Genomic DNA, 13184 nt, shown 5'->3' with positions numbered 1-13184 from the left:
TGCTGGCCGCGCCGCCAGGCCCGGAGCCGTCGCCTCTTGCCGCAGTAGCCTGCGGGCTCCTCGTCGCCGTACTGGCGCAGCGCGGAGGGCGGGGGAGCCCAGACGCCTATGCCAGCCCAGATCCAGCCAGCGGCGGAAAGCCGGAGCAATCGCCCGTGAGGCTTTCTGAGCTTGGGACCGAGGGCTGGAGCCAGGAGCGGTGTCTCCGGGCGTTAATAATCCGTCACGGTTTTGAGTTCTATCCTCCAGATAGAACGCCTGCATACACAGCATCCTGTGGCAAGGAGATGGATTGTTAAGTTAGATCGTGTTTGAGCAATAAGTTCCTTTTTTTCTCTTACTTGACCTCTTACTCCACCATCCTCTAGCCTCACCCTAGATGAGACTGAAAAAGTTGCTGTAGTAGATTTTCATTCTGTGCTTAATGTATGCTAGTGGCCTTGTAGCTGTCATGGCCTGAGGACAAAAGCAGGGCATCTAAGCAGAGACATTTTTCTTGCAGTGATCATAGCTGCTCAGGTTAAAAAGTAGCCAAGTTTTTGTCTTTCTCTTTTCCGTAGGAGATAATGACTTCTTAGTCTCTCTTCCTTTCTCTGACATCCCCTCTGCTCCACAGGTACCAACTGTCTTTTCTCTTAGTTGTTTATCTAAACTTGGAGGAATTTTCCTCAAGTTCTATTAAGCTCTGATATTTACTGCTTCAGTTTCAAACTTGAAGTGTGTTTTGTGCTTGAAAACTTGCCTGTCCTCAGAAACACCTTGGAAATACATCTTCCAGGCATGTCCTTAAAGTATGTGGGTCACCAACAGATGGTCTGTCGTTATTCCAAAACGTGATTGTTTAACAAATATGAACAGAGCACTGCTGTGTTCTGATTCTATAGTAACACTGTGTAGTCTGTTCAATTCTCATCTTCTTAAAACAAATAAAACAAAAAAAGACTCTATCCAAGGCCTGTTTCTGAACAGGATTATTCTTTTTCCAACAAAAGAAGTCAACGCAAACTTTAACTGATCTAAGAATTCATGTGGCATAGGTTAAAACTCCCAAACAATGACTCTGGGGACTCCCTGGAAAGGAGGGGTTTCTGAAGCTTAATGCAGGCTATGGTAGCTTTGTAGCATTCATTTGAAAGTTGGCAAGGTGGATGTGTATTGATAGATGAAAAAAGAAAAAAAACAAACCTCCACTTTGCTAGTAAGTTCCATGAGCTGCATAGATCACTCACTCTTAGAAAATCTCATTTCCTTCCTCCCATTTCAAAATCATATGTATGTATAACTGCACTTTTACCATTTTCAATTTCAAGGGCTGCTTGGTTCTTGTTTTTCAGCTTAACTATGGTTTCTGTCACAGTTTTCTTCCAGCAAGAAAGGAAAATGTTATCCTACAGATAATTTCAAGTGGCTTTGAGATTTTATTTTGTATTCAATTTGCAAAACCCTCATTCATGATACAAAACTAAAATACATATTTTGATACTGAAACTTTCTGTATGCAGAATTTTGCAAATGGAGAAAATGTTTATTGTTTACTGTTAGTATTAGAACATCTAGCTTCAGTAGTTTAATAACTTGCTGGTAGAATTGGCTGTGAAATGGAGCAAGGTCACTGACTGCATAAAGTTTTGCTCCTCTTCAGAGAGATTTTTTGTTAAATACAGCTGTATACCTTTGTTTGCCAGGTCAGTTCTTTTGCAGAGTCTTAGCTGTGTCTTTGCAACTTAATCAGCTGGAAGATGTTAGAACACTCATGTTGAGTCACCTTCCATATGATCAAAGTTGAACTCATTCTTGTTTGGGGTTTTTTTTTTTTTTTTCCTATGTATCTTGTGGTCAGTCATAACATGACACCTAATTAGCTGGTTCTTTCCTTCCTTTTTGCAGTGTTATCAACACAATGCTGGTGACATGTGCTGTTTGCTGCTACCTGTTGTAAGTATAAATAATGTCTTGCCTCTTAAGGCATGGTTCTGATGGAATCAAAAGGTCCTTTTTTATATCTTCAAGACATTTAGGAAGAAGCTTTTCAAATGTGTCAGATTTAAACACATCATATTCTTTGACAGCTCTTAGAATTCTTGGTTCTAAAGACCTTCAATCTGCTGAAGAAAACATTTTCCTGTTAAGTGGATACTGAATTAAAACAAACCTGAATTCCTCTTGTTGTCTCCTGACACATAACTGTTGAATAGTGCTCTGCATTGACTTGATACTACTCCGTTCCAATTCACTGGCTTATTTGCCTACAAGTCTAATGCCAGTTTGTCAATTCTATGGTTTGACTGGTTCACAGTAGAATAATGTCTTTTTGCCTTTTTCATTCTTTATACTCTTACATTTATTTCTAATGTGATACTAATTTAAATGTGCTGATGAGTTTTGCTTTACTTAGTTTGGTTGAATATATTCTCAAAATCTGGTAGAGCAGTGGGTGGAAAACCTTATATGTGGAGGTTTTTTGATACATGACAAATAATTTTTGTGACAAACTTGTGATGCTTTGATACATTAAGACTGTTTCTTTTTAAATGCACAGTATATTTTGAGGCTGCCTTTTTCCTGTAAAAGAATTAGTAGAAATAACAAAAATGACTTGTTGAGGAACATTTCATACCATGTTTGGGTTTTTTGGTTTTTGTCAAGTTTTCTCCAACTCTCTTTTTTTCTTCTTCCTTCTCTTTTTGTTTTGGCTTTTTTTTCTTTTATTTAAGACTGTAGAGACTGATCTTGTCGAAGAAAGCGCTATCCAGAAATAACTTTGAAAGGCGTTTGGGCAGAATTTGTCACAGAGAGTAAATTGGTAAAGTCTGGGTAGATCTTTAGGGTTAACTTGTAATAAAATAATTTTTCAGAGTTCCGCTTGAACCTCAGTAGTATTTGTACCTTCCTGAACTATTTAGGCATTATTTATGCTACTCTAAGGAGCTTAGCATGAATATTTAGAGAAATGCGTCTCTAATAAGAACTGGCAGCCAAAAGCTGTATTATCAGTGTCGGCATGTTCCAGGAGGGTCCTGTTTAGTTGCAAGTTGCATGTTGGGCTGGCCTGTGGCGCAGGCTTATGGAAGTTTGATCTAGCTTAATAATGTGATATTCAGGCTTTATACAGGTGATGCCTTTTTTTTTTTTTTTTTTTTTTGTTCAGAGTATTTGACAGCTTTAGGAAGTCAATCTTCTGGATAATTGTAAAAATACAGCAAACTTGGTTCTGTGGTTTGTATCTTTGACAGGGTTTTTTTTAATTAAAGTTTTGCTGAGCAGATGTAGAAGCTTGAGAAGAGCTTTGTAGTGCCAGCATCTTCAATTTGGGATTGAAATTTGGGAATTTCAGTGCTAGGAAGGCCTCCTTGGCTGCACATAAAGTATGTGGTAGGTCCCAAATGCTTGGCTAAGAAAGGGCAACTGGGTGCTTGTTTTTACTAGGTTACAGTAAGTTGGGGGCATGGTGTTTTGGGTTTTATTTTGGTTTTGTTTAAGTTTAAAGTTCTCACTTAAGTTCCTCCTATGCTGTACTTTAACAGAAATAATGTCCTACTCTTCTAAAATCCTTGAAGCTTAGGGTTTGTTTTCTTTATTGTTTGAAGGACAGTTTCCTTGAAGCTGGGGCTACAGGGCATCTGTAGAATCCTCTGGACTACGTTGTGGAATGTATTTGTTGTAGAATTTCTTAACTTTGGCTGAATGCTGTGAACTCTTCAAATGTACAGTAGTATTTCAGTTGTACGCTTAGTGATTTTTTTTTTTTTGTACTGAAACATACCTATTATAAATCTAGCGTCATTAACGTGATTTATAATCTGTTCTTGCATGTCCAGTGAGGGAGTTCTTTTGTAATCTTGTGGGATCTAACTTGTTTTCTGTATTACCTTTTGGTTTTCTTCAATTACACCTTAAAGAAGAGAAGCAGCAAAATCTTACGATGGTTTAAACCATCAGTAATTATACCCAACCACATAAGTTACGTATATAATGCCTGCTTGCCAGAATACAACAAAAAGCAGATTTTTGTCCTCATGTTCCAAGATAGAACTTGCCACATCATGCAGTCTTTTTTTGTTTGTTTGTTTTGGTTTTTTTCCCCTCCCCTCCCCTCCTTCGATGAATTCTGTATAGAATCATAGAAAGCCCTGGTTGGAAAGGACCTATAAAGATCATCTGATCCTACCTTTCTCTCCTCTGTTTTATTCAAATGTATGCAAGTTTGTTCTTGCCATATCCTTTTCCTTTTTCATGGGAGGATTTGAAAAATTTCAGACCTTAATTTCAGTGACTAAAGGAAGAGATTAATTTTTCATACCAGTCTTGGAGGAAGCCCGAAAGAATGGCTTCTGAGGATCCTTCATTGGATATGTTAGGGTTAAAGTAACTTGTTGTGCTGTCTCAGGTATGTTCATCTGTGTTTCTGTGTCCTTAGTAGGTGGCTGGTGCTGCTACCTGCTGCTTTTTAGAGTTGTTTAGGACTCTGCTAGACCTACTTTCATGTTCTTTAAGTTATTTTTCAAGTTGAAAATAGGAAAAAAACAATTTCCTATCTGCATTAAATGCCACTTGATTGACAAATTGATTTACATCAAATTAAATTTAGTTAGCACAAATTCAAAGTCAGTCACATTTCAACTTAAAGCTGTTTCTTCTGTGTTTAGATTTAGCAGTGATCATTTTGAATAACCATATTGATCACATGGTGTTAATTTGGTTGTTCTATGGAAATTTTTTTACATGGGTAAGTACGTAATTTCTGTACAGAAATTTTACCCAGCAGCCTTTCGAGGGGGAATACATGAGCCTCAGGAACCTGATAAAATACAAGGCAAAGTATAAGGAGTTACTGCTGCAGAAATTACAGGTTACAGCATGTTGTAAGGTACTGTCAAAGTCTAAATCTGTTTTGCTGTTTACAAAGCAGTTCCTGAAACAGTACCATGATTTTCTACTAAGAGAGGACGACAGGGTCCTTGAAAAATTGTATATTTGCCGATTTGACAACCATATCTGATTCTAAAAGGATTAAAATATGGTTGCTCAAATTGACATTTAAACAGAGATAGCAGGACCTTAATTTGTAATACACAGCATAGACAGATGGCAGTTATAGTAGAAAGACCTTTTAAAAAAATCTTTCTGGTAGAACATAAGGGACTTTAATTACCCAGCTCAGACAAGGAAATTATCACTAACTGTTGTAAGTGGTATCTGGTAGAATTTAAGGACCTGTGGGTGGCTCGAATGCTATACCTGATTTTAGCAACTCTAGAACATTACAGATTGGACACAGGGGCGTGCTTTGTTTTACTTTGAATGCCATGTTTTGTTTTGTGTTGTCATGATAGGTTATTGTATAAAGCAGCATCGCTTAAGCAAAACGGAGAAGCTTTTTCGTGACTTATCTTGAATGCAAGGGAGTCATAGACTTCAGTGCCTAGCTACTGCTTTAAATTATTAGGCCCTAGCAGAGCAGGGAGGAGGAATATACTGTTGACCTGTAATGCCACTTTGGCTTGGAGCTTGGGTATCCAGCATGGTCCCAACAAATAGCTTTTGAAAACTGCACAGTGCTTGCCTAAAGCATGGTGGTACAGCTGGGACACGTCAATATTTTGAATGTGCTTCCATCTCATTTAATTCACAGCCATGCTGGGTTTGAACTCAGGAAGCATAAAGAGGTGAGATATTTGTGCACAGAGTTCCTTCCTTCTGTACAGTGGGAAAGAGAATAATGTGCTTTAACAGGCTTTTAGTGTTCCTACCCTCCTCCCACCTATGTTAGTTCAGGATGCTAAAGGCAGATGGTGGTACAGTGCTCTGGCACCCCTTCTATCTGTCTTTTGTATCTGAAAATTAACCCTTGCAAAATAAATGCCATGGTATTTTTAAGAGCTAATTTGGTTTTCCCTTAAGTAAATTTAACATAATGATTAATGTGGTTTCAAAATAAATTGTCATAGCTTTGAATAGCAAAGTAGAAACATGTCAACCTAAAGGTTATCGGCTCTTCTTGGTGGTGTCTTGCTGATGTTTTAATTGCTTTGTAGAGCTTGCTACATGTTTCAAGGCTTGCATGACTGATAGACTGCTGCAGGCTCAGCACCTCATTTTAACTAGAGTCCTACCTTGTGCAAAACTGAAAGCGGCATTGAAAACAAGTATTTGTAAATTTTAAGAGGATGGATGTGTTTTCTTTAAGTCTGGCCCACATCTGTTGCCACTGGCTGTTCTAGCCATTTTACAGCAGACCTGCACTTCACTTGCTGGTCAAAGCATCAAGGTTTGTGTGGAATTTTCCATGACTGCCTAAGCACTCTGATGTATTTGTGGCAGCTCCCATTACAAAGCTGCTCTGCTTTTTCTCCTCCTTACAAAGCATTCTAGAAATAGCAGACAGATGAGCCAGGGTGTTCACTAAATGTGTTTATATAGTTAGTATTTAACATAGATTTAAATCCATGGAAGCATCCATCCTTTTCCTGAATCTAGTAATATTTACAAAGCAAATACATCTTTTAACAATGGAACATGTATTTCTATTTAGCTTTCCTGGATATTTTCCACAAACTACATTCCTCATGTTCTTGGTTCTGGGTGTGACTTCTGCAGTGTTAGTTTGTGAACTGCTCTGATGACAAAAATGCTGTTGCTGATGACCTGGGGTTGTTGTCATATTATTTTCATTGTTGTGTGTTTTTAAATTTGTGTGCGTGTGTGTGTTCCTGTAGCAGTCTACCCTTCTGCTTCAGGTCCTTGTTTCTTGCACTCTGTGCCAGGTTTAAATTCACTCTTGTTCCATCTCTGGTGGAAAAATGTAGCATGTCTGCAAGGGGAGGTTGTCATACACTGAAGATAAGAGCAAATGAGAGAGAGTTATGTTTCTTGGAGGTTTATGTTTAAAGGATCCTTCAAAGGCACTGAGAAAAGGTCTCTCTCTCTTACGTTTCTATCTTCTGAGCCCACAAATACGTGAGTTTCATATGTCTTAAAACTCTTTCCTGTTAAAGGAAAAGTACAAGAGAAATGCTGTCAGGTGGTTTTGTGTTGCTTTAAATTGAACAGGACAATTTATTGTTTCAGTTGTGGAATAATTCGGTACCAGATCTTCATTGCTGGTATCTGGTCTTTGTGTATGAGCGTGAGTAAAATTTTGATTTGATAGTAGACGTTCCTGAAAGTCATCTTTTCTCTCATAGTCCTTGTGCTTTGGACACACCTTTACGTTATCATAAGCTTTGTAATTTGGCTGATGTTCTCTCTTTTTGGGTTGGGGGGTTGTCTTGCAGTTGGCTGATTGCGATTCTGGCTCAACTCAACCCCCTCTTTGGGCCGCAGTTAAGCAATGAAACAATCTGGTATCTTAAATCTCACTGGCCTTAAGGAAGTCTGTCCTCTGCTGCAATTTATTGACTAGGTGAGTATGATCAGATTTATTAATATACTTGGTATGTTAAAGCTTCAGGAGAAATTGAACAGTAGTGTAAGCAGTGTGTTCAGAATTGCTGGCTGTTTTGCAGGAGAAATCTATCTTTCTGTAGGCTGAAATAAAACATGTTTTGGATGTTACTCTTGACTGGACACTGTGAAAAGCTTGGACTGAATTCTTGCACAGTTATTTTTCTGTACTATTGTGTCATGCAGTGCTGTGTTCAGTAAGCAGGTGTCTGTAAGGGGAACAGTGCATTTCTTCCTATAAAAAAAAAGTTGGGCTGGGGTGTATTTTAATAGCTAGCATAAGCGGATTTCCTAATCTTTTAACAATTGTTATATCTCTCTTCAAGCCTACTACCATTTCATCCAAGACCTGTCCTGATTTCCAAGGCAATGTACAGTTGCCCTCATTCATCTGGGAAGTCAGAGTGAGAACTGCAATTAGAATGGTTCTTTATCTTCTGTCAATGTATAGCACTAACACAGAGCTTACATGTGAATCTTTGTGGGTTTTTTAATGATAACCTGTGTGCAACTTTAATCACAGATGAGCCTGGTGGTTGCTATCTGGGTAGTGCTATTGGAATGCTGCTCTTGCAGTTCTTGGGCATGCTTTCTGACATGACCTGCAAAAATACAAAGTCTTATACTCAAATATGATGATGATTTCAGGTTTCTCTAGTTGAAGGTTTAAATGAAGGATAGCTGTGGAAAGAAGTACCCATGATTTTAGTTTTGATGCTGGTAACTGAATAATTAGACATTTAAGAGTTTTTTTACCTGGTTTTTCAGTCCTTTTACGCTTAAATGCCTACCCCCTTGCTGTTATTACTTTAACTTCTGTTTACAGAAGTCCAATAGCAGCAGGCAGATGACAGTTGATGTTATAGCTCAGATAAATGCTGTCTGTAAAGCATCCTGAGCATTTACCCTGAAGCAAAGCTGTGCTGCTTGAAAGTAGGCTTCAACTGAACTGTGGTGTTGCCGGACTGTGGCATGTGTATGTGTCTGTGTCTTTTCTTTGAAGCAGCAAGCAGAAGCTAAAGGTAAACTTGGCCCTGCTTCAAGTAGAGGCCTGTAATTAGCTAAGTCAGTCAAGCTGAATTTCCTCAGTGCGTTTTCACTGCTCATGTGTTAACACATAATTAGTTAGCTAAAACAGAGACCAGTGTATGCTGGTAATGGGCATACAGATCCCTGAATTTCATAGCAAAATTCAGTTGCCTGGGATCTGAAATTGAAATGTAGTTATCTGGACAAATGGATGCCCTAGATATAAAAACAGTGCTTCTTTCTGACTGATAAATGGTCTGTGTGTTGCAACCCACAAGGACAAACTGGAGATGAGATACAACTCTTGGACTCTAGGCACCTGCTAAAAGAATTGGGGCTTTGCCCCTCCCTTTCAGTGAAGGATTTTCCAGAGAACTGGAGGTGGAGTTGTACCAAGGAAGAGAGGGAGCTAATGCGTTCTAGGATGGCCAGAAAGTTCGTGAGGAGCTGTCATTTTTAAACTTAACTAATTGAGAATTTGAGACCTATATAGCACATGCTGTTGTGTTATATGAAGCAGTTTGTTTTAACCATTGATATATCTGTGTTTGTTTAGTTTTGAAATAAAATTAAGGTTTTTGTCTTTGAAAGAGAATGCTTTAAAAAAGTAAAAGCATAAAATAATCCTCAAATATTGTAGTTAACTATTATGTTCTTTCTTGCTAGAAATATGCTATTACAGGACATACTATCCTCCAAAACATTGTTTGAATTATTCTTGTAGTGTTGAGTGAGCTGAGCGGCAAGGAGGTGGCTACATTGATCAGGCTGCAGTGGTGGTCTTTTGCTGTTGTGTGCCTCTGCATTCAGAACCTCCTGTTGAGCTTCTCACTAGACAGAAGCTGTGAATTAGATTCCATGTGAAAGAGTTGGGATATATTTCTCTGACATTGCACAGAATCCCATAAATATAACTACCATTTCTTGTTTGACCAGTTATTTTTGGCTTTTAAGATGCGCTTTTCCAGCACTCAAGGTGCATGTACTATAGTTTTTTCTGCCTCCCATTTCTCTTTCAGTTCAGGCTTGGGATGGATTAGTGTGAACAATGCAAAGAGAATGAAATACTAACTCCCAGAGTGAAGAGATCTTATTTAAAAATTCGGATAGTCTAAGCAAACCCATTTTACTTGACCAGTGGAGCAGGCTGAAAATGCATGCAGAAGGCTAGTGCATTCTAATGAGGAGCTGCTGACTTGATTGATCTATGCCAAATTACAGAAGTTTGGTCTTTGTTTTCAGTCAGTATCCCTCCAGTTCAAGTGATGATGATGTATGAGATGATTTGTCTATATAATCAAGTTAATGGCTAGGATGGCGGTATGTAAGAATATTGTAGCTCTGGTAAATATGGGCTGTAGTGTCTTATGAGCAAAGTGATCTAATGCTGCCTGTTCTACTTAACTTTGTCAATTTACAGTCTCTGTTCTCAGAACAGGAACTTCCTTCATGCAAATGCAAGAAGGGCTATCATCCAGATGACTGTATGCTGTTACAGCATTGAAAACTTTCTAGTAAAATAGTTGTTCTACCAGTTTATGATGTAACTAAAACTACTTGCAGTAACTTCAGAAATAAAACTGCTAAGAAAGCAAGGAAGTAGAGATTATTCTTGAAGCTCCATATAGATGAATTATCTACAGTTCTTGACCATTTCTCAGTGCATTTGTGGAATGGAAATACCTGTGGGTAACACCCAGGTCTTCAATTAGTAAATTGTCCATGGAAAGGAATAATTAAATTGCTTCTTGCTTTGCAGGTAAAGAAGAGATTTCCTCCAGATGAAAAACTCCACTGACCCAAAGATGCCCTTAACATAGTTGATTGGATACCAAGCCTGCATTAATGCCTTAAACCTTTCTATTGTGCTTCAAATGGCTTGTTCAAAGCCCTATTTTCTTCCTACTATACCATTTAACAGTGTGCCTAATGCAATTTATACTCTTCTTTGGTACTGTAAATTTTTGTGTATTAACTTCAGATGTGATGGAAATTTCTAAAGTTCTTTTGGGTCATAGAGTCAGCTTTCCTGTTCATTTTACTCACTCTGTAGGATCTCTCTCTCTCTCATCTCTTACGTTGTCTGTTGTTGTGCTGTTCTGTTTGCACTTGAAAAAAATGTGTGCAATCAAACTGTATGAGGAGAGGAGAAACAGTCGTGCCACGTGCTGATGACATTTATTTTTAAAAATTAGTTGTATTCCTGGGAAATTTGGTCTTAAATTTCTCATGCCTGGAAATAAAACTAATCCTCTGCTTTATACAAATGTTCTTGTGACATGTTTAACTGTTATGATGTGCTTTTCTGTGGTTCTAGTCAGACAACAGTTAGCCAGAGTTGAGCTGAGGAAACAGACGATGTGGATAAACTGTAATAGAGTCATATACTGTGATGAGATGAAGATGCTTGCTGCCTCTATCAAGACCTCTAGTTCTAAAATAGGACTGAGTTCTCAGTCTAAAGTTGCTGAAAGGTCTGCAGGAAGAAGGCAGTGCTTAGCTCGAGAGCCTCTTCTCCAAGAATTTGCCACTGTCTGATACTAGGGGGACTCAGTAGCAGAGATAACATGACTAGTTTAAATGAAGCGAAAATAGTAATTTTGATAGGAGATTGATTTACTCCTGGCCTTTTTTGGAGGATACATACAGTAACAAGCAATTTGAATTGAACAGAAAACATAGCAATTGTTTTATCCTGACTTGACACTCACATGTGGAATTGCAGACCTGATAAAGCACATGAAGTATAGGCCAGAGGTGAAAGATGCTGAGGCTTCTCAACGCTAGCTTAGTCTGTGGGGTTGAGAATGAATCTAGTAAGTCATTAGCTAAGGAATAGCTTCAAAGGATATAAATACTGCTGCGTGCACAGGAGTCATCTTCATGTATACTTTCTTTCCTCATCATGTCCAGATAAATTGCAATTATTGCTTACCATGTTTTATTGTTATGCACAAGGACGTGATGGACAGGTTCATTTTTCTTTTTCCTTTTGGATGGCACTGTTAACTTGTTCAATAGGATAGTATGATAGTACTCATTACTATACAGGAAATTCTGAGATCTTGACAAAATGCTGTAACTTGCAGTGATTGAAAATTGGACAGCATGAATTGCAAAAGAAATAAGAACGTGTCCATTATTACAAATAAGCATAGCGACTGTTGGGACTGGAATGGTGGATTTTTTTTTTTCTCCAAGTTATCTACTACTGAGAGCTGTATTTTAAGATGCAAGAAGTTGTACACCAAAATGCTATATAGTCTGTGGCAAATAATTCCTAAGAATATTGGAAACGAAATGATCTTATAAAAGCTTAGGTGGTTGGTTGTCTTTTAAAGTGTGTGGAGGATAATATATGTTGGCATCATATGAGGAGGGGAGGAGAAATGCTTCAAGACATCGTTGACAATTTTGAATATGTAACAGTTTTTAAAATATATTGATCTGCATGTCATATTTACCCTAAAGTGAGACATCAAAAAAAGAAGACATCCAGTGACAAACAGTGGTATTATGTTGGTATTATCACTTTCTTTAACAAGCTTTCTATTTTAGGTTCTAAGGTATCGCTCTTTGTAGAATATACAGGAGAAGTAAAACAGAGTTCACATCATGTGTCACTGTTGGCGAACTTAATGTAGAGCTATTCGAAGTCTGGATGAATGTGCCATAGTTCAATTTTTATTTAGGTGCTTTCCAGATAAAGAAATTTCCCTTTATCCAAATGGTTAATATCTTCTCTGAAACAGATACCGGGTAGTAGCATGATTGAAGAAGTTGAAAAAATGTTTTGTTCCTGTTCTGCTGAATGTTGTGTGACCTGCTGTCTGCATCGTGATTATGGAATGGTCTGCTCCATGTGTGCCAGGAATTCATACTGCTTCAGATAACTTATTTTTTTGCATGACTGCAGGAAATTAGAGCAAACGAATTCAGCCGCTGGTGTTTAACAAACAATGCAGGTATCAAAGCCTGGAACAGTTTCCCCTTGGTTTTGTGACAACAGAAGGAGAACACAAAATGTTAAAGTATATATGAAGGAATCTTGCTGGTGCTTGAAATAGATAGAAGGCCTGGGTCTGCAGGAAAACAGTCTGATCTCTGTATGTGTATTGATATTTTGGGGGAAGGTAAAAACAGAGGAAGGTTAAGGAAACTGACTCTGTAGTCAAGTCTTGAAGACTTTGTCATGAACATTGGCAGCACCTAGAGCAAGCATTAGGTCAGGGTCATCTAAAATGCTTTAACTTCTCGTTTGCCTTGTTTAGGAGATTCAGTTATCTGCATCTGTGCCCGTTGGAGGAAATTGTTGTGAAGAGTTTATGAAGTTTGCTTTTCCTCTGCTGGAAATGATGGAAACATTTTATTCATGCAGAGGGCTTTAAGTTTCTTTTCAGAGGTGGGTGGCTGGTCCCTTGTTTCCAGAATAATGCATTACAAAGTCTCTGGGACCAAAATGTGTTTGTTTTTTTTCTTTGTATTGTCAGGCATGATGGGTTTTAGGTATAGGGGAAAAAAGTTTTGTTACCACAGAGGTAAAGTAATCTAAACAATAGAAGAAACATTCTTTACAAATAGTAAGAGAAGAACGGCTGCGTTTGGTTTTGTTATTAGTAATGTCTCCAGTTGTCTGAAGTGATGGAGGCCACCCGTCACTATGAAAGGTGGCTGTGTGTGCAGCTGTAGACAGTAGCAAAAATATGAAGCTG

General features: G+C 38.2%; 1 protein-coding gene across 1 annotated transcript; it reads left to right on the top strand.

The window, feature by feature from the left end:
* The first annotated feature begins 780 nt into the window (after positions 1-780).
* ATP6V0E1 (ATPase, H+ transporting, lysosomal 9kDa, V0 subunit e1) lies at positions 781-7368 on the top strand. Its single transcript, XM_010296065.1, has 3 exons — positions 781-791; positions 1888-1935; positions 7275-7368. Exons 1-3 carry the CDS (start codon positions 781-783, stop codon positions 7366-7368), a joined length of 153 nt encoding a protein of 50 aa, XP_010294367.1.
* The last annotated feature ends 5816 nt before the right edge of the window (positions 7369-13184 follow it).

This window comes from Phaethon lepturus, unplaced genomic scaffold (assembly GCF_000687285.1).
Source record: "Phaethon lepturus isolate BGI_N335 unplaced genomic scaffold, ASM68728v1 Scaffold47961, whole genome shotgun sequence".
Classification (NCBI taxonomy): domain Eukaryota; kingdom Metazoa; phylum Chordata; class Aves; order Phaethontiformes; family Phaethontidae; genus Phaethon; species Phaethon lepturus.
The sequence above is the reverse complement of the archived record's forward strand: the minus strand, read 5'-3'. Positions and strand labels throughout refer to the sequence as shown.

Excerpts from the sequence above, each read along its gene's own strand:
- ATP6V0E1 (XM_010296065.1), top strand. Across the intron at positions 1,936-7,274 it reads GCTGTTTGCTGCTACCTGTT|TTGGCTGATTGCGATTCTGG; the intron begins GTAAGTATAAAT and ends GTTGTCTTGCAG.